The 21,223-nt window shown below is 39.6% G+C and overlaps 1 protein-coding gene across 1 annotated transcript in view; it reads right to left on the bottom strand.

Annotated features, from left to right (window-relative positions):
* Window positions 1-17,596: 17,596 nt before the first annotated feature.
* The window catches only part of SLC9A4 (solute carrier family 9 member A4), a 30,914-nt gene continuing 27,287 nt past the window's right edge, over window positions 17,597-21,223 (bottom strand). Inside the window, exon 12 of the mRNA XM_041468537.1 lies at window positions 17,597-17,895. Within this exon, the coding sequence (XP_041324471.1) occupies window positions 17,597-17,895 (299 nt within the window). The remainder of the gene's footprint in view (window positions 17,896-21,223) is intronic.

The following is a 21,223-nucleotide window of genomic DNA, read 5'->3' on the forward strand; positions in this document are numbered from 1 at the left end:
GAAAAGTATAAATTTCACCATTCTTCCTGGTAAGTTCTCCAAAACAGCCAAAGACTTTTTCCAGTTTTCCCCAAAAGTATTTTCCCTTAATGCACAGGAGACAAACACAGACCACCTTTCTTTAGTATGTTACTAAAATAAGTTTGTAAAACAGTCTAGTATTTCCATTAGAAAAAGGAAGGAAGTTTCTGGGCTATATCAGGCAGAGATGGCTCGTCTTGACATCTGCAGCTGTATGGGAATCACAATTACACAAGGAAAGCCTGTGACCATAGTACCTGTAACCATGATGTTCCTGCCATGGTGTTTGGTGTGAAAACACACACCAAAGAGGGGACATTGATTTATTTTACTTGTTTAGAAGCAACCTCATTGAAGATTTAAGGATTATAAAATACAAACATGCTTGACTGAGAGTGGTTTTCTCTAGGAGTGGGGGCTCGTCTCTCACCTACATGCATTATGTTAACAATCATTTCTCAAAACTTATTCCATTAGGGGTTAGACTCTTTTATAAGGTCTGTGTCCTCAGGGCCTTGACTGAATAACTCTGTCTCTAAATCCATTAATTAGTGAATTAATATCTCATCTATCAAATTATTTATTATCTGAAATCAACAATCCATTGAGGATGTGTTTTTCCACAGACCTTTCCAGGATTTCTTAGCAACCATCCCCCTAAACCAGGTCCACCAGAGGCATTATACCTTGCTCATGTGGGCACTTTAATGGCAGCAATTTAGCTCTGCATGTCTAAACTTTGGTTAGCCATTTTAAGCCCCTTGCTCTGTTAGTTGTTATGCCTGCACAACTTGTTTTATTTAATTGGAAAGAGTGGAGAAAGGTGACAGGTACCATCAGCCACCTAATATTCCAGGACTCCAGGAATGGTAGAAGCAGCAGATTGCCTGGCTATAGATGCAGAACATGAGGGAAGGAGCATAACTATTTTTTTTAACCTTCAAAAGCAGCCTCACAAAGGAAGTGCTGAATTCAGAGTGATGAGCTCTGCTTTTCTGGGGTTTCCTTAGGCCACGCTTAGCAGCAGTCACAGCACCAGCCACAGTTATTCCAGCATGAAGCCCGGAGGGAGAAACATGTTGCTGCTTCTGTGGATTACAGGCAACCACCTCCCCAAAGCCAGGACTAATCTGGGCATCAGAGTAATTGCACCCATGTGAACACTCTCCTAAAGACTTTTCCTAAGGCTTTCCCCAGCCAGCAGATGTGTACACAGCACTCTGCTCACCATGAGTAAGCATCTCTAGCAGATTCAGCCAGGAAGCTCTGGAGAGATTTTTGTGCCTCACACCAAGTAACAGAGAGGTTTTAGCAGCACTGCAGGGCATCAAAATTAAATATCATCCCAAAGAAGAAAAAAAGGACCTGTCATAAACTACTGCAGGAGGGCTAAGTGATGTTTCTAGCTCCAGAGGGACATATATAACCCAGGAAGAATAATAACCCATGAAGTTAATTTCTGCTATTGCTTCAAAGTGCCCTTCTGTTCACAAGACAGGTAAAATCCAGAGGAGCTGCCCAGAGAGTGATTGTACTGTTTTTTCCTTTTATTACTTCTGTTTCAGGTGATCTGGATATCACTGAAAAATTACATTTTTGGGTACATTTGCTGAAAATCTAGAATTTAACATGACAGGCTGGTCTCCTTCTCTTAAGTCTTAGAACAATCTAATTGCTTAATAGCTAAGCAACATGTTTAATGTTTAAACAGTAAATCCCCTCTTTAGCTTACTCTACACCAGGACACTTAGTCATTGAATGATTTCTGAGGCTGTGTCCCCATGCTGGCTGTCAAAAGTAGCCACTGTTCTCAAGCTTAGCACCTGTCACTGCCATGAATACAGAAATACTAATTTAAATGTTTAACTTCAGGGGCAAAAAAAAGTTAATGACTAAAAGAACACTTCCAGTTTTAGCCTTACAATGCCATCAACAACAATGAGAATTTTCCTTTGAAAGCAGAGTTTGATAAATTATGGCAAATATGATAAACATATTTCTTAACTCTTTCCCATGAGTTCAAGTTGGAGGGTTGAAATTGGAGGGTGAAGTGATTACGTTAATGCTGTAACCCGTATTTACAACTCTGACAACCTTTGAAGCATAGAGGTGTAGCCTCTGTTTGCAAAGGGCAAGGTAAAGACTGACCCAGTCCTGCTAAGCTACATTTCCACTCACTGTTTGCCAACAGATTAACACAAGCATGTTGGCCAAGTGTGGCTTTCAAAAATGCTGAGGAGTTGTGGATTTCTTCTCTGAAAAAGGTTCATTTAAAAATAAATGCTACAATGTTTCCCAAGCAGTTCTGAAGCACGCAAAAAATGTGTCCAGGCTGTGCTCAGTCTTGTAGGAAATCAAGCACCACCTTATTCTCAGCTAAGCACAGCCTAACCTCTGCTTCCCTTTCACCAACAATGAGCTGGCTTGGATAGGTACAGTAGGTCACATTTAGGCCCTTGATAAAGACTTCTCTAAGAAAACTCAGATCTTAAACAGGAGTCTAGAAATGTCTTCTGGGATGCCTACAGAATTCCACCCTGCAGCAATGAGGAAGGTCAGTTGACAAGAGTAGCTGGAACAGCATTAATGTGTGTTGTAGGGAGCTGTTCGTCTCACGGCCCCTTTGTCATCTATACCTTGTTTCTGACACACTCTTATTTCTCCTCCTTACCCAAGAACCCACCTGAAACATACAAACAAATGCACCCAGTGCTTCCTCCGGTCATCACTAGCTACAGGGAGCCATCCTTTAGCAAAGGCATAAAAACTACCTTAGATTCTCTACTACAAACCTCAAAGCTGACTCTGTCCTGAGTGATGCTGTATGTATCCCACTGAAGCCAGGGAAGTGTTCCTGACAGCTGAAGTAGCCCCAATACAAAGAAGGTGTTTTGAATTTTGAATTGCACTGCAAGATAGTTTGTGAATTGCTGCAGTAGGTTGCCAATGAATTGTCTGCACACTAATACTGTGTATGTAGGACTTAAATAGTAAGCATTTGTTACCTAGAAAAATATTAACCTAGAATAGTTGGTAATTTTTATAGACTGTATATAACTTTTCTGTTAGGATTCAGAAAGTTGTATTTCAAGAGTTGATTAATTCTTCTTTTCACTGGCTTGTGTTTTGTTTATCTCTACTCAGTTTTCCACTACTTATTTCTCTTTATCCAGCCTACATACTGAAGTAATTTAGCTGTTGCTTGTATCTCTTATGTCACTATATTTTCACTGCAGAGGTTCATAAACCCTTGCAGAATCTGTAAGTGCTTTTCTCAGCTGATTGGCTCTATGACCAATAGTTCACAGCTGATGTGAACATAGGTTTTCCACTTGACTTGCTGGAGTTTGGCTTTAAATTTTATACAGAATGTTATGTGTGGTTTGTTTTCAATAAAAATTAGTCCAGATCATTGTTCCTATGATTCATGTGGAAAAATAAACCTTCTCCACCTCTTCACATAATCCTGTCCTTGGGAAAGTTAGCACAAAACAATCAGGTAAGAAATTAGAGAAAATCATTCACTCAAGAAGACATATCATGGGAAAGTCCACCCTTCCCATGCTTCTTGAAGAGGAGGTGTGTTTGGTAGAACAGCCAGTGAGTCTGTGAGAGTTAGAAGAAAGCCTCTGATTTGAAGACACCCTAAATTTAGAGCCAAAAGGACAAGAGCTGTTAAATTGTGCCTCTGCACTCCAGAGACAAAGGGCACAACATTCAGCTGCAGAAGAAACCTGCCCAGCCTACAGCCTGGATTTTAGCACTTCTAAAGTGGAATAGCATCAGTATGGGGGGATAAGAGAGCAAAGCTGCAGTGCTTAGAGCATGCAGCAGCCAGGCATCAAAAACTTTTTTTCCTAGAAAGAGCCTTCTCATTATTTCAAAGATGGTATTATTGAGCCCTATGACACTTTTAACATTCCAAAAGTGTATCAAGAAATAGGTACAACATTTTCATTTTCAGAGTTTTCCAAATGAAAAAAAAAGAAAAGTAATAACAAAAATTGCTGATATTATAAAACTTCTCAAAGAATTTATATGGCATTTCAAACTGGGAAGATGCATACAAAAGCTTTCAGGAATGGAAATGTGGACACTTCTTTGGAAAGCTTTGAGAAGAGCAGAAATTTTTGTTAGCAAACTAATGGCTGTTCACTGGTATAGAAACAAACTGGATACATTGGAATAATGAAGAAGATGTCAGATTTTCTTTGTCTCAGTGAAATTATTTCAGTTAACTTTCTCAGCATTTGACAAACTTTTAAAATGCAAGATATACATAACACACCACCAAAATGATCTGATGAACATTTTCAGTATTGACAATCCTTTGGTAATCACATTATCACTGGCTCCCATACCCTCTTCATCTATCTATACCCTGGTTTTGATTATACTCAAATGCTAATGGTTTAGTAGAGAACAGATTTACTGCTTCTTCAATGACTAACAGACAGCCTCTTTTCCTTTTATATATATTTAGTATCTATATCAATACATTTATACACAAACACACATGCACATATACATGCACATATATATGAATATGATTTTATGTATATTTTATATATCTTTCATGTAATTAGCTCTAATAAGCAGTCTTATGTTTGAAATTATTTTTCCCCTTTTCCATGAATGCAAATCTTGCAAATAGAATCTGCTGCTCTATTTATAAATCATTTCAGCTAAGCATAGATACTTAAATATAAGAGTTCTTAACTTAATTGCAAGCATTTAAAAGTCATAAAAAAGCAGTAGGATTTGATCCCATAATTAATTACACACGGGCACCAAAATGTAAACAAACTTTTTGATCAGAGAAAAGGTGGCACAGGGACAAACATCAGCAAACAAACAAGCAAAAAAAACAAACAAAAAAAAAACCCTAGGAAGAAAAAAACGAACAAAAAAACCCAACAACAACAACAACAAAACTACCCCCTGAAGAAAACCGTCCTAAGTACCCTAGCAGAAAAGTGCAGAGGAATGGTAAAGTGTGTCCAATGCCAACAACAAACAAATCTGCTCACAGAAGCCATATTAGGGTAGCATTACTTTATTGAGAAGATTGTATCCATTTCCTTGTAATTTAACCTGCCTCTGATTACTTTCTTATGCAACAGTCTCTCTTGGAACATTGCGTCATGGAAAAAAAAGGTGGAGCAGTTATATTCATAGCCATTAACTACCAGTATTTTTTTTTTAAACTCCTCCTGCGTGACATTCCATCTATACCTTCCAAGGAAGGAACACCTTACCAAAATACAGAATAGCAACATTTCTAACATAATTTGCAACAAGGTTTATCACCTCTTTGTACATAGAAATAAGTAAACCCCCTTTCCATTTGCAGGTGCCTTGGGAAATGCCAGTTCTGAGGAGAGGAGCAGAGGCTGTTTATCTGTCCTGTGCAATAAACCTCTGCTTGTCCTGTGGTGAAGTAAAGTTGTCACATAAGCAACTTTGGTTCTCATCTCAGCTAGACCAGCTTGTTGGTGCCAGTCCTGTATGGGCAGCAAACACCATCCTGCAGTGTTTGACACACACCAGAAGAGCTGTTTAACAGAGAAACCTTAGAGAGGGGAAAGAGGAATCTGCCTGACTGAATATGTGTTTTCTCCTGCAGAAGTCAAACATCTTGAAACTTGAAGCCCTATGAAGTCCAGTAGGGAAGATCTAACAAATTTTTGATCCTGCATGCAGTCCAGTCCCAGCAGCAGGGATTCCCAGGATTCCCAGACTGGCTCAGTACTACACACTTGTGAGCAGATGCATTCTTAAGGCAAAATAGATGGGCTTCTTACATGAACATGGGCACGGAGCTCATGATACAGATGATGATACAGCTGCTCTGATTTTAGATGCTGCTTTTCTAGAGCTCATTCAAGTATCATGGTACAGGACTAGACTAAAAAGTATCAGCATGTTTTTTAACAACTGCTCCCAAGTTCAGCCCTAGCATCACATAAAATATGTTCAGATGCTGGTGTAAAAAAGACCAAAATCTCTTAAACCCTGTTCAACCCGTCAGAAAAATGTAATCATAATTTTATTTTTAGGGTGCCTTCATCTGTCCTGTAGCAATGGCACCTTGGGATTTATTTAGGGCTCCTGGAAAGCAGCAGGCACTTCAAAAAGGCCTGCTTGTTGCTACCCAGGCCCATCAATCACTGCCTGCAGATGCTCCCTTGTAGAGCTGAGCACAAAAGACACCCCACCTTGATAAGCTGGGTACACATCTGAAGCCGAATGTGGTGGATTCAAATCCCACATTTGCCCACAACTCCTATCAAAATCTCACAGGCTGGCCTAGGCAGGGTGCCTCCTCCTTCATGGCTCATGGCTTGGACCTCTTTTCCTGAAGTTTTTCTTGCAGTGCAATGGAATACGAGTTTTGACAATTGCTAAGAAACTTGTAGGTGTGTGTATTCTCCAGGTGTTTTCCAGTTTACTACTCACTAGAGGGGAGTCGTGGATGAGGGTTTAGAGTAGATGACCTCCAGAGGTCCCATCTCAACCACTCTGTGATTCTGTGATGATAAGGGATTTTACCTATCACCTCTGTAGTGGTTGCCTCTCTGGGAGGATTAGATGAAGCCTTCTCTCCTGGGTTTGAGACTCAGGATTCTCTCACCTGTCTCACACTAAAATAGGATGAATAGGGAGATACAAATTGCCAAAATCACAAGGGTCAAAAGAATGGCAGGTTCAGATGCAGTTTTTGGAAATGGACATAATTGTTATGATTCAGAGCTGGCACTGAGCAGAGAAGTTGGCTTCTAACTCAAAAGGTCACTCAAATTCTGGGTTTGAACTGTCCAGTTTACCCTGAGAAATCATACCCGAATTCTTCTGTGTGAGGCCAAAACCAGAAAGTATGTAAGTCTCCTCACTGCAAAAAATCAAGCAATTGACCAAGCCAGCAATTACTGCAGGATCCAGATAATCTCTACATACAGAGAGGAGAAGTTTGGGGCTTTTTGAAGAGCAAATCCTGCTTTTTTGAACTCAGTTGCAAGAAAAAAATCCAAATCCAAATATGATTTCACCCTACATTGTGCTACTGCCAGTGTGGAGATTTGTTGGTTATAGATAAGGATCAGCCAGGGTTTATTGCAAAGTTTATTTTGTAGTAAGCCTGTAGCAGCAATTAAAGTTCCAAAACAGTTTTCACATACTAGTAATTTAAAGAAAAGTACATCTCTGAAGATGTAATTTTCCATTTTTAATCTCTATCCAAAGATATTCATTAACTTTGAGCAAATTCCTGTCAAACAGTTATAATTGTATGAAAAAAGATACTTTTGCAGATATAAAAAAAGATGACTGCTGACTTTTTCCTTTCTCTTCTATAAGATAAGCCAAGAGAGATGACCTCTAAAGACTGGTACATAAATAACAGCTCAGGAACTTGTTCATAAATGCACTATAAAATTAAACTGGAAAAGAACTAAATTATAAATCCTGAATGCTGGGTAATAAGAATGCACAGTAGAAAGCAGCAATAAGATATTTTGATTCCTTTCAAGTCACAACCTGCTTCCTAAAATGATATCTGAGGTCACAATGCTAATTCATGTGGAAATGGAGCTCAGTTTTAGCTTAGATGTCAGAACATAGGTGATTTCAGCCTCAGTGCAAAAGTTGCAGCTATGTACAATATTACAAAAGTTCCTTTTGTCAAAGGAACAAGCAACATAAAAAAAATCCATACCATGAGATAACAATTAGCAGAAAAAAATCATTCTTTATATAGAATGGTTCTATGTGCTAGTCTAACATAGAATTTATTTACTTAATATGTAAACTCTTCCAGGAATAGTCATTTCTTGGTTTATATTTAGCATGTTGAGTGGGAATTTGGTGTCCTTTAAAATGTAGAGGTCTGTGTAGGATGATAATATATTGAGGAAAATAAATCTTTGGTCTGACCTACCACCCAGCTATACCTCATATCCTGGCCACTGTGAACAAAAATTTGTCAGACTCGTGCAGAGACAATATCTAGACATAATTTCTCAGCAGTCAATTAAGATCTTCACCAGAATAATTAATTATATATAGAAGACACATCAATACTTCCTTCATGCCCAGCAGCATGTAGTTCTCAAAGAGGCAGCCATAAGTATTTGGCTTTGCTCTGAAATTTGCATAAAGATATCATAATATTTATGGCCTCTATAACATATGCAAACTGGGATAGATTTTAATTTTTTACACTTTGTCTATCTTGATATTCTTAGACTGACAGACCAAGTACACAATTAATATCTAGTTAATGATATCCTATCATAGTGCACTGGTCTATTGTTTTGGGGGTTATATTTATCTATATTAAAATAAGATATTTCATTATGTAGATTTTCTCGTATATTTTATAAAAAAACAGAATGAACTTGGTATTTTAACCTCCTTTCACTTGCAGAAATCATTCTCTACAAATCCTGAATGAGAATACCATAGTAGATACTATTAAAAAGTCATTAGCAATATCCATTTGTCTCTCGTGAGAAGGATGTTTTAGGCACAGCAGTGGTTCTGTAAAGTATACTAAAAAGAAAAAACTTCTCAGGCTCTGGTGGAGGCATTATCAAACTGAAATACCTGAACTGGGAAGAATTCCATCTTGGTGATGATGGTCAGACCTACCATAACACCTAACACTGAAGGAAACCAATACCAGTTTCTATCCCTGTGGTTCCTGGAAAAGCAAAGAGTGTGGGTACCAATTGTTTACTGGGCCGTTTGGAAACATAAAATAACTTTAAGAGCACAAAGCCCTACCCCACAATTATGCCTCTGTTTAATACTGAGTAGTCCTTAGCTAAGGCCCCAGTCTGAAAAAATTAAGGACATACTGCTCCTATTTCCACAAACTACTTAGCTCTTAATGGAAGCTTTCTTATTGATTTCAATAACTTTATTCATATGGAATGAATCCTTAAATGTTTGGCTGTAATGAGACTCCTCCAACCTTGAAGTTAAGCATTAAAGTCCAGATCCTTGTGGGTATTTACGTGTTTAATTATTTTCCTGTATCAGAACTAGCCCATAAAGACACGTTCCAAATTCTTGGTCATAAAGGCATGACAGTTCCTAGATATTTCTTTCTGCCACAGGCAGCCTGCCAACTGGAGAGCTTCTTTGCCTCAAAACTTCAAGAATACCCTGTGTTAGTCTGGCATGGGGAACTGATCACTAAATTAAGAACTGATCACGTAATATATAGAGGCAAAATGTTTTCTTTTGGTGATATAAACTGCTGGAATGCACTACAGCACTTCAAAAACCCCACATCTCCCTTTTGTGCTATGCCCTCCGTCTCTATGCCAATGGTTTTTAATCCCACACAAAACCAAAAAAACACTGAACAATTTTTTTTTAAATAATTTTAAAAAGGTGATTATTTTGATAGTGTTTCTGACTTCAGTGGGTGTTGTGTGCATGTCAATCTTTTTCATATTCAGCCTGAAAGTTGTTTCTTCTTAGCACAGCTTGCTTTTTGTTCTATTGATTTACAGCAGAGGATTTGAATGTGTCGCCTTTCCTTTTTGGCTCTTTAAACACATTGCTTAATTCCATCAACAGAGGTCACTGCAGCTCCTTTCCTCTTTGGTGAAAGTGTTCCTCTTCCAGCAGATAAAGCATAATTAACGCTGTTATCTAGCAGAAGTTTAGTTTATCCATTTTTTTTGAGACAGAAAAATTACTACAGGAAAATTTGCACATAGTGGAAGGCTAAAGCCCAACAAATCAAAACCAACTAAAACAAAACCCCACCAATAACAACAATAATAATAATAAAATGAGCTCATTTGAGCTTTGAAACTTAACCTAATTCATGCAAACTTGTTTGTATGAAGTTTTGTGCTTGGTCACTACATCTATCCTTCTTTACATTACCTAGGAACAAGACATGTGAATCCAATCTTGGTACCAGCTGTTCTATTTGCTCTGCAGCTCTTGGTAAATCAGTATCAGGCATTTCTATACTAAGGAAAAACAAGAAAAAACTCCTTCAAATTGCTAAGACTTTTGTCAGCAGTCATCACTTTCATTTGAATCTGTCTGCATACTTATGAAAATGATGAGGAATGATTTTGGAATATTTATTATTAGGTGGAGTTCAAGCCAAAGAGTCCATCTGAAGCTGCAGTAATGTGAGCCTTGCAATTTTCCATCACTAAAGGCATTACAGCTGACAGAGCCAAATAGACTTGCAGACAGAGAGTCTTTTAGAAATGAAGAGAATATAGGAGTTGCACACAGTAAGACATTGTTAGAGATATATACATATATATGTATATTTATATCTGTGTATATGTGCTCTATGTGTACATGTAGAAATAGCTTAATTTATTGAGGACAAAAAAGAGATTTATCTCAAAGATAAAGCAGTCACAATGCCTTTCTTTGAAAGGACACTTTCCTTTCATAAGTGCCAAAAGGATCAGGTCAGTGGAATACTAATTCAGGCACAGTAAGCTGCATTCATATGTTCACCACTAAGGTGTCTGCACATGGGTAGGTGTCTCAGCAATCACTGGAGTCAGTGGAGGCAGAGCTGTTTATCAGGTAGTGACCAAGGTAGCCATCCAGATGTTCAATCAATTTATGCCCCAAATGCCATTTGCTGCCTTGAGCAGATCCCCACCAATTTCAGCCCCAGGGGTTCTGTCCAGCTGCCCTAAAGGTGCCCCAAGGGGCCTCTCTAAGCTCTGGCTGCTGATCCAGGGAGCAAAGAGCTTCAGTGGCTCCTCTACCAAATGTGGCCAAAGATGGCTTGTGGCATCTGTATATGCCTTAGCCCTGAGTGCCTTCAGCCCTAAGAGATTTGTCCCAGTTCTAATACCTGCGCTAAACATCTCCAGCTTCCCATCCCCATCAGACCAAAATGGAAGAGGTGCAGCTTCCAAGAGTTTCTGTTCCATTTTCCAAGAAAAAGGTGTGTTTGCCATAGTATATTCACTTCCTACCATGTCACCAGCTCTTGGAACTAAGAAAAACATGCAGAGCATATATATTTTTTTGAAAGGAACAGCAGTGAATGTACAAGGGAAAAATAAGTGGAAAATTATTTTTTACATTATATATATTTTTTACATGTATCTTAAGTATGGCAAAATTTTATGACATGTTTTAGGACACTGGGTGTTTGTAAGCAGCAATTTCTCATGTCTGGCTTGAAGCAGTGCACAAACAAATTCTGTGTGAATTTTTTCCTTTATTGTGGTGTGAGATGAATGAAAAGCTTCAGTCTGTTCCTTGTTCCTTTCCGTAGGTTTCAGTCATCTGAAAACCAAAGAGAAGTAAAGGTAGATTTGGGGTCAAAGAACCAAAGTCTCTTTTTAAATTTTTTTTATTTTCACCCCTTATCACTGCTGATGATTCATTAGAACAAGGAGCAAACGGTCCTAGGCTTAGTACCAAATAATGACTCTAAATTAATACCTGGCACAGCTGCCAGCAGTTTAACTTCAAGCATCTTTTATGATAATTTTATACTTAGCAGAATAGGTTATTGATGAGAAAGCATTGAGCAGATGTCTAATAACCTGACCTGTGTTTGCACATGTGAAAGAGATGTTGCAGATGACTAATACCTGTGCCCATAGCTCACTGTGGCTATTCTTCACAGATCCTTCTTTTTTCTTATGTTTCTCTCACAAGGATGGCAGAAAAGTAAGTAAGGTGTGATGTTCAGTTTGGCTGTCTGCTCCTGACCAGCTGTTCACTGTTGGCGTGGCTGCAATCTGCCCTGCCAAAGAAAACTCTGAAAATAAGTTTTCATTGTTTTCTTCAGTCCATGTCACTTTTCTTAAGATTGAAAGGTAGTCAAATTTTTCCATAAGGATGGGTGGACCAGAAATAAACAAGAATCAATATTAGCTTTTGAAATTTAACACCTGTGAAACCAAAGGAAAGAAAAAGGAGTTTCACTTGTGATTAACACTGAGACAGATTCTCAAAATGAAATTACTAGGCAACTTAGCTCAATAGACTTCCAGTCATTTTAACTGGTTCTGAACATTACTCATAAACCTAACATCTCTAATTTTAAGGTTCTTAAGTATAGTGAGTTTGGCAAAACAATCAATATAATTGTCCTACCTAAAAAGTAAACAAAATATAAAGATAAGGTAATCTGATTTTCCACTCTCAGTGTTTGTGTTTTATGTACATATGTAAATAGAAAAATTTTTAAAGAGTGCATAGGAAAAAAGGAAGTTTGAAAATATTTGTTGCTATTTTCCAGTCACTGTCAGGCTTTTAAATAGTAGTTTCCACTCATATATGACAATAAAATGTGAGGTTTTGGGATCTAAGTTTTTGGGCCGCAGAAAAAAACCTTGAAAGTGTTAGTTCTCAAAACCGACACACCAGCAAGAAAATACGGAACATTTCACCATTTTTTTTCATCTTCTGTTTTTTTCTTCTTCATTTTTTTCATCTACTTATAGGTTGTGTTTTGCATCCACAACAATTTGATGGTTTCTCCTACATATATCACTGGTCCTCTTTCTCTGACTACCTCTCTCATAAATATGAATTTTATCCTTCTCACACTAAACATGATCACTATAAGCCTCTCCAACCTTAAACTCTGACCTACTTTCCCGAATCTCATATAGCTTCCCTTTGCTGCTCTGAGCACATCTGAACTCTTGTCATTGAAGCCAGTGTACCTCCTTGGCACACACACAGCACTAAATCAGTCCACCTAGAACTCCCGCTGGGACATTTGTTCTTTTCCATCCGCTGCAGCTTCTTCTCTCTGGCTGCAATAGACACATGCCTGCTCCATTCACTGGGGTTTTGAGCCCTGCCCCACGGGGAGTTGCCTTCCCCAGCCCCTGGTTCTGCATCTTTTTGCCAGTGTCCTCCCCTGGTGTGACTCAGAAACTCTTTTGGGTATTTCACAGCATCCTTCCCTATCCTGTTTGCTGGCATTATCCTGTGAGCAGCAGTTTTCCCCGTGCGTGCTGTACAGATGGCAGCAGCCCTGACTGCTCAGGTGTGGGTACCACTGTCCCTTGAAGAGAGACCACAACAATGCCTTCTTCCAGTGCACCCTTACTTGGATGTAACATCCATCACAACTGGATGCCCCCTGCACAAGCTGCTATCTTGTCCTGATTGCTGGCACTCCGCTTGCTGCTGCATCCTTCTTGCTAAGTTCTCAAAGGGAGAGATTCTTCTTTTACTACACATTCTTACTCACCAGGGATAGTAACTGAAAAGCAATAGCTGCAGGAAGAGCAACAAGGTCTAACACTTAATCACTGTGCAATAAATATGAAAGTACTGCCAGCTCCTCACAACATATCACTGACCTCAATAAATCTCTCCCTTTTTCTGCAATATTCTGTTTGAACATTGTTGCTTTTGCTCCTAAAATATGTTCTCATTATGATTGTCTTTCTTGTCTTATTTTTCTCATTGATTAACAAGTTCTGTTCAGGAGTGAGGTAGGTAGGCTGGGATACAGTTAATTTTCTTCATAGTAGCTCATATGGGCCTGTATTTTGGTTTTGTGCAGGAAACAGTGTTGATAACAGGAGGTTTTTGTTATTGCTGAGCTGTGCTTGCACAGACTTCTGTGTACACAGAACACAGACCTGTTCTGCCCCTCACCCCACCCAGCAATGAACAGGCTGGGGGTGCCAAGACAGCTCACCAGGTGACCAAAGGGATATCCCACACCATGTGGTGTCATGCTCAGCAATAAAGTTGGGGAAATAGGAAGGAAGGGGAGGACAGTTTTGCCTTCACAAGTCACTGTTATGCTTATGGGAGCCTGGTTTTCCTGGAGATGTCTGAACCCCTGTCCATTGCAAGTGGTGAATGAATTTCTTGTTTTGTTTTGCTTGTGTGTGTGACTTTTGCTTTACTTACTAAAGTAAAGCCTTTATCTCAACCCACAAGGTTTTCCTCCACTTCTCCCGGCCATCCCACCAAAGGGGAGGGAATGAGTGACTGCATGGGGTTGAGTTGCAAGCTGGGCTTAAGCCACCACATGGTATATCTCCTGTTTTCTCTAAAGTGTAAAGAGTAAAGGCTATTAATTATTATTCTTTCCTGAAACTCACCTGTCCTGCCAATGAAATAGTCTTCATTTTCTGAGCCCTTATTTCCTCTCTGGATTTTAAATAATATTCTTCACCTTCTGGGCATGCATTTCCTGTGCCAGTTTACCTTAAATCAGTGTGAAATTTCAATTCCTGAGTAAATAGCACTCTACCAGCCTAAAAAAAATAAAATAAAGAGGTCTTGAATTAACTTACCTTTGTAAATTATCAGCACAAGGTTCCTGGATGTGACCCAGGTTCAAGAGCTTAAGAATGCCCACACACTGGATTTAAATTCATGCCCTAAACCATTTCAGCTTTATTTATGGTGAGGCCTGAAAGCCTATAGACATGGATTAAGTTACTTGTAATAAGATATTGCTGTAGTTATTGCTATTTAAAATATAAGTAATGTGCTTCTTTCAGGAGAACTGTTTTGTCCACAAAAAATAACTACGAAAAAAAATAAAAATGGGCAACATTATATTTTAGAACATATTTTATATAGGCATCTGCAGCATTGCTTCTTGGCTGATGGCCAGAAAAGCCATTACCAGCAACTAATGGCACAGAAGGAAATTTTCTTCCAGTACTATATACTAATTGCTAGGAATGAAAACTAAAAATAGACTTTACAAGTTTAGGAACTAGTCTGCAAAATCTGAAAGCACTCTATTAACTTCTAACTTCTCTACAGCTTTACACTCTCTGAAGTTCTGGGTCACTGATTTCATCAACAAGAAGATTACGAATGAAGCAAAGGAGAGAGATTTGACTCTGTCTATGCACTAATTCTCTTAGTATTTTATTATTTTTCTCTAGTCCCAATATAAACCCATAATTAGAAACTGAATGTTTTGCTCCCTACTTCTAATGGGTAATTATACAATGCTCTACAACTTCTACAATATTTAAGGAATTTAGGAGTCAATTTTGAGCATATCTGTCAAACATACCCTGGCCAAAATGCACACACTCCTCTTTTTCATGATGTGTGTCTGGTCCCTTCCCACGCCATTCCTGACATCCCATTAATCCTTGTCTCACAGAGTCTGTCTCTGTCCAGTTCCCCCAAACAATTAGTTGATTAAATCTTCTTAAAGATGAAATGCTGAATTTGCAGCTCACAGTAATTCCTCCATAAAAGCTGCTTCTCATGAGCCTCCCTTGGAAAATGAGACACTATCCCTTCTTCATCTTTCTTTCAGATTTCCACATTCTCTCTGTCCCCAGGGATTGCCAGCAGTTCCTATCACCCAGCAGCCAGTTCTGGAGATCTTAATCCCCCACAACTCTGTGATGCAGAAGCCTCTGTTCACACCTCTGTCACCCCACTCCATGCACCTCTGCAGCCTAAGACCACATCATATGGGTACTAATTTTGCCCTCAATTAGATATCATGTGGCAACCATGTGGCTCACAGTGCAATTTAAGACCTGAGTTTGTATAATAACTCTTTCCCTTAATAGCATGTTTTAATTTAGATTTATGATATGTCAATATAACTTGCTGTAGGACTGAGATCTGGTGCAAGGCTTTTGTTTAAAAACTCTATAGAGCACTTCCTCCTTTGGTGGAGCTGGGTTTATTTGTTGATTTTCAGGTACAGAACTGTATTTCATTGCTAATTCGGTATCAGTACAGAAGAAAAATCCTACCCTGTTTTAATAATGTACCACTGTTTTCATAAAAGGAAGTCATATAATTTCTCTGGCACAATAAGGAAATACAAACAGAACTCAAGTTTCATAAAGCTTTGTACAGTTTCAGTACAGATGATTCATTATAACCTGCTAAGCATAAAAGCTGCAAACATGAGAAAATGGGGAAAAGGGCTTGCAGGGCTTTCTTCCTCTGGCGGTGCTTTTCATGTTTGTTGGTTTAGATTCTGTCCTGAATCAGAAAGCCTTTGTAAGAAATGTGAAATCATAACTTACAGAAATAAGTTATTTTATGGACCAGGACATACAAGCAATACCAGCAATATAAAAAAGAGAAACATGCAAGGAGCACTGCTATCTTTGACTCTTAGAGTAGCATTTACAGACCCTGAGCAAGGTCTGAATGGAGAAAACAGGAGGAAACTTGACAAAAATGTGACTCAACTTGGTGCATTTCTTAACCACAGATTTGACTTCAATGCAGCTGTAAGACTGGGTTTATGGACTTTTGGATTCATCCGTTTGGATAAAATCAGCTCAATTACAGTGCCAATACACAGAAGACAGTGGCAATGCTGCTTCCATTCTACAGAAAGGAACTTCTTCAGAGAAATTAGGTGTCTGGGACTTAGCTAAACTTACTAAAGACCATACTTCTTGCTTCTCCTGCTGCTAGGGAGACCCACCATTGAGAGTGGAGCATGGGCACACAGGGTCACTTGGAAGGGAGCTCCATAGAAAGGTTGGGAGTTCAAGCGATGTAGTGCGCATCCCTCTGGTTATTTCTGCTTTCTTTTAGAGAAAATCTTCTCTGTATAACATATAGGAAGACACTACAAAAAGCTGGGAGGCAAACACAGGGCCTCTCTTTCCTACTAGACAGCAGGTTACAGGATTACACTCCCTCCACCTTTAATCCCAATTTCTTGTTTTCTATCTGCATTGCTGGTCCAGTTGTAGTGTGAAGAATGGTGCATGCATTTGGGCACACAAGGTGGGAGTGGGGAATGGAGAAATTAGATACTTTACAAGGAAGCTTCCCACTTGCTGAATCACAAAAATATTGTGTATGTTCTTGCCATTCCATGCTTACAAATAAAATCCTGATGGCACTCCTGCCTGAAAACTCCTCTGGATTTGTACATACAAGGATACCTCCTTTATTCATCCAAAACAACTGTAGGTGAGCAATAGGAGTCTACATACTGAAATTTACTTTAGTAGCTGGAGTCATGGATCATCACAGTAGATGACTTTACACATTTTTGCAGAGCTAAAACCTGAGTTACTGAGAGGTTCCCAAGTGCTTAAAACATTCACTGTTCCTTTTGACTTAAGGTCTTGCTTAGGCATCTTCAGTGACATTTATATGCCCTAAAAAGCCTTTCTGTTTTTAACTCTTCCCTAGAATGCAGCTGATTCTGATCTGAAATCGAAAGCTCTGTGCTAGTTGAGGTAAGCAATCTGTGCATTCACATGTCAGGGACACCTTTATATACTTCTGGGTGCAGGCCACAGTATAAAACAAAGGCATTTTCAGCTTTCATCCGTAGCACTTCATGCACCCAACTACCGCTGTTTAAATCCACGTCTAAACTCCTACAAATATCATGTTCTCCTCTTTCCTACAGTGTTTTGTTGGAAAGAAAGCTTGATATTAGCAAATAAGAATTTGAGTCTTCTCTGAGCCACTAAGTACCTTAATACAACCCTTGAAAGTGATACGAGAGCAAGTACACTGGTCCCCAGAGGAAAATCATAGTTTGGTTCATATAAAAGCTTTGTTAGTTTTGAAGCAGTGCAGCAGGGGCCCTAGAGATGCAAACACTGATGATGTCTGCTCCTCATATAACTAATGGCCTGGCTGGTGCCATTGTTTCTGTCTCTTCTTCTGACTCATCCTCCTCCACTTCTCTGACAGTGAACCGAGCCTTTGGCATTGGAGCTGGATTGTCTGCTCTGGTGAAACGATGACGCCTGATTGAATTTCCTCTTCGACCTGACAGATTGCATGGACCAGCTCGTCTGTCCAAGTGTGCCATTGGAATCAGCTCCTCGTGCTGCTTTGCTTCCAGTGGCCGTAGGCGGGGCTGGGACCTCGATGTTAACGGCAATGCATCATCAGAGCCACTTCTATGCTGATCTAAATAGACAAATAATTCATTTTTTAAAGAAGAGAAGAGAGAAATGCCATGGTATTAGAAAGGAGAGATAAAGGGTATTCAATACAATACCCTGGAACTGAAGCATTTTAAGTAATTACTATAGAATATGAAGGCAGTCAAGAACTAAAAAGAGCCCTGATTTTTAATTTTCATCTCTAAGCTGATGTTTAAAAGATTTTATTTGCCTCATCTCAGCTCTGAAACCCCAGAATATGAGCACATTCACCTACCTTTTGGTGTCTCACAGACCTGCCCAATGCCTTCACTGCAAAAGTGAAACGTAAGAGCGTTCCTTTATGCAATTTAAATTCTCCTAAAATTTCACAAGTGTACCTAGTAACATGGTTAAAAAGCATTTTTAAACCCACAACACAAAACAAAAATGAGATAAAGGAGAAAATTCTGGTCAATCAAAAATCAAGTTTGCCAGTGACCTGTGACTAATAAGTGGGAAGAGAACAGTTTCATCTAAAACCAGGGGTGCTTTGATTACTTTGGGTGTGTCAGCTTTGCTCCTACCAGCTTGCTTTGCCACAGGTAGATTGTAAAAATGTGCCTGCAAGAGGCCAGTAACTGGCATTCTCATCCTGATAAGTTTATAGAATATACTTTTTCACTTTCCTAAAGCTGCTTGTAGTCTAACTACACAGTAGGAAAGTAGCTAATGTAAGAAACAACTCCTAAGAATCTAAGCTAGGAGGATCTGGGATATAAATACAAAGGTCTATGAACAGTAAAATTATTCCAAATCCTGCTACAATTAAAGTACACATGTGTTGACTATAGTCACAGTTTCAAAATTGAAGAAATTATTACAGATCCATAACTATTAAATTATTTTAAGCTAACGTTTATTTCACAGTTGGCACAGTAAAGCACTGCTGCTCATAGACCACATGGACATACTACACCCCAAGCACGATAGGATTTCTCAGATTTCCAGGGCTTCTACTTAGCTCTTTGGGCACATCACTGCTACAAAGTATGAATTATATATACTGCCAAAGAAATAATTAATAAAATCATAGACTGGTTAGTGTTGGAATGGACCTTTAAGATCCCTTACTTCTGCCCCCCTTCCATGAACAGGGAACCTTCCACTAAATCAGGTTTCTCAGCCACATCTACTTGCTCATGAACACCTTCAGGAATGGGGAATCCATCATTTGTCTGGGCAACAACAACCTCTCTGGACAATTCATTTATATGTGTGGCAGAAAGAGCTGATAGGTGACTTAAGGATCTATTTGTGGTCATTTCAGACCCTTTACTAAAATTTCTGCACGTGCTATATATCAAACGTAAAACAAGCTTGCTGGAAGATTTTTTTCCAGAAGTTCTTCCAGGCATAGACAAAAGAGATGACATTTATCTCTGAAAATGCAGGTGTGCATGAATGAGGTTGTCACTAATTCCCTACACACTGAGTACTTCTCTTCTTAGTTTCCAAGTGCAATTTATCTCATCCCAACAGTTTATAAGAGGACTTTAGGGTGGCTTTTTCCTGCTGAAGACACTTAAAGTGGTGCTAATGCTACACAATGGCCCGAAGGTGGGGCCAGAGCCTGGACCAACAAGTTACTTATTTGGATAGATTACAAGACAGAGCTTAAATTCAGGCCTATCTAATAGAAAAAAAAGTACTTGCATTCACTGCTTCAGGATTTAGCTCTTTTATCACTAAAATGATATGCCTACCTCCTATAGCAGCATTTGGTTCCTTGAAAGTGTCTGCAGTGCTTTTAGGTCTGAGACTGCTGTGTGGAATACTTTAACTCTTTTAGAAAGACACATATCTCCTGTGAAGATGTCCTGATAAACAAGACCAAAAAAATCCGCTTGAGTAGCATTTATCTCTGAGTAGATCCTATGGGTTTCCGTTTTGCTGTCATCATATGTGGGTGCCCATACAAGACTTTGAATAGAGCATTTAAGGCAGGAACAGTGAAAGACAGTGAAAGGAAGAGACCTGGGAAATCCAGGGAGAAAAAAGTGCAGGAAATACAGGAAAAAAGAGGATAAAAAGGGCCAGTCAGTACATATGTCCAGTAAAGCCCTGCACTTGATCAACACAATCTGTCTTGTTTTTTCATTTGACTACACTTCTGACTGTGTTCCTCTGTCAGCAGCTCCCCATACTGTGTGCTTGTGTGTGTGGAGCCTGAGTGCCAGCAGCTGGAGGGACTGGGGTGCATCTGTCAGTGCAAAATTGCTGGAAATCATCAAGCATGAGCAGCCATTAAGTAGGATGAGAGGCTTGGGAACTGCCTATTGGAGCAACCACGAGTCTGGAACAAAGACTGAAGAGAACAGAAGGCCTGTAGGTTGACTACTGGAGGGAGCAGGAGGTCCAGAGCAGTGACTGAAGAGACCATGGGATCTGTGGTTGTCTACTAGTAAGGCCATAATGGATGGAAATGCACACATGCAAACCAGTCTGGATACCAAAGAGACAGGTTTGCATGTGTGTGTCCCTGTGTGTGAGGCAAGAGGAGACCAGGGGATCCAGGAAGTTGCTCCAGGGAAGACTGGCTGCCCAAGGCCAGCTACTGGAGGGTCCTGCAATACATGAGGTAGAGTGTAAGACCATGTCTCTGTGTGCATGTGTAGGTCTGTGTACCAGCAGCTGCTAGGGGGCTGTGTCCCCAGGGACTTGCTTGCCCAAGTGCCACCAAATGTGCAGATGGAAGGTCCAGTGCCAGCTACTGAGCAGAGCATGTATCTCAGGCCAGCTACTGAAGATTCAGATAGCATGTATGTATTTATAATTTTTCATTAACAGTCTATCAGTCTCACCAGCCAGAGAGGGGAAAAGGATGAGGTCATCAGTGCTGTTTGCATTTGTGTGAGCTCTGTGCCATGTCTGTGCTGCTCTCTGTGTCTGGCTGTGTGTACTCATGCACTGAATTTTGGTGTGGGGCTGCCTGTTGGGAATACCGAGTCTTGGTACCTGCAGGACCTGGGGGCATGGAGCTCCATCAGTCTCACCTGGACTGGGCTACATAATAATTTTGCATACAGCTCTGTCTGTGGGGCTGCGGGGAATGGCTAATTTGTGTTCTTGAGCTCGGCCAGATGGAACTGCAGGGATCCCAGGAATATTTGTTCAAGAGGAAAAAAGAGAAAAGCAGGAGGTGCTGGAACAAAACAGAAATTGCTGCAGTAATGATCATATAAACAACATAGATTAACAAAAAATGAGAGAAGGGTGTAGCTCATTTAAAGAGGCCATTTTCCACTTCCATGGGAATGTGCATGTGGTACTGTTAAATCCACCAAACAACTGGCCAAGTTTCTTTTGCTGCT

This window comes from Pyrgilauda ruficollis, unplaced genomic scaffold (genome assembly GCF_017590135.1).
Source record: "Pyrgilauda ruficollis isolate IOZ18807 unplaced genomic scaffold, ASM1759013v1 scaffold22, whole genome shotgun sequence".
NCBI classification, from domain to species: domain Eukaryota; kingdom Metazoa; phylum Chordata; class Aves; order Passeriformes; family Passeridae; genus Pyrgilauda; species Pyrgilauda ruficollis.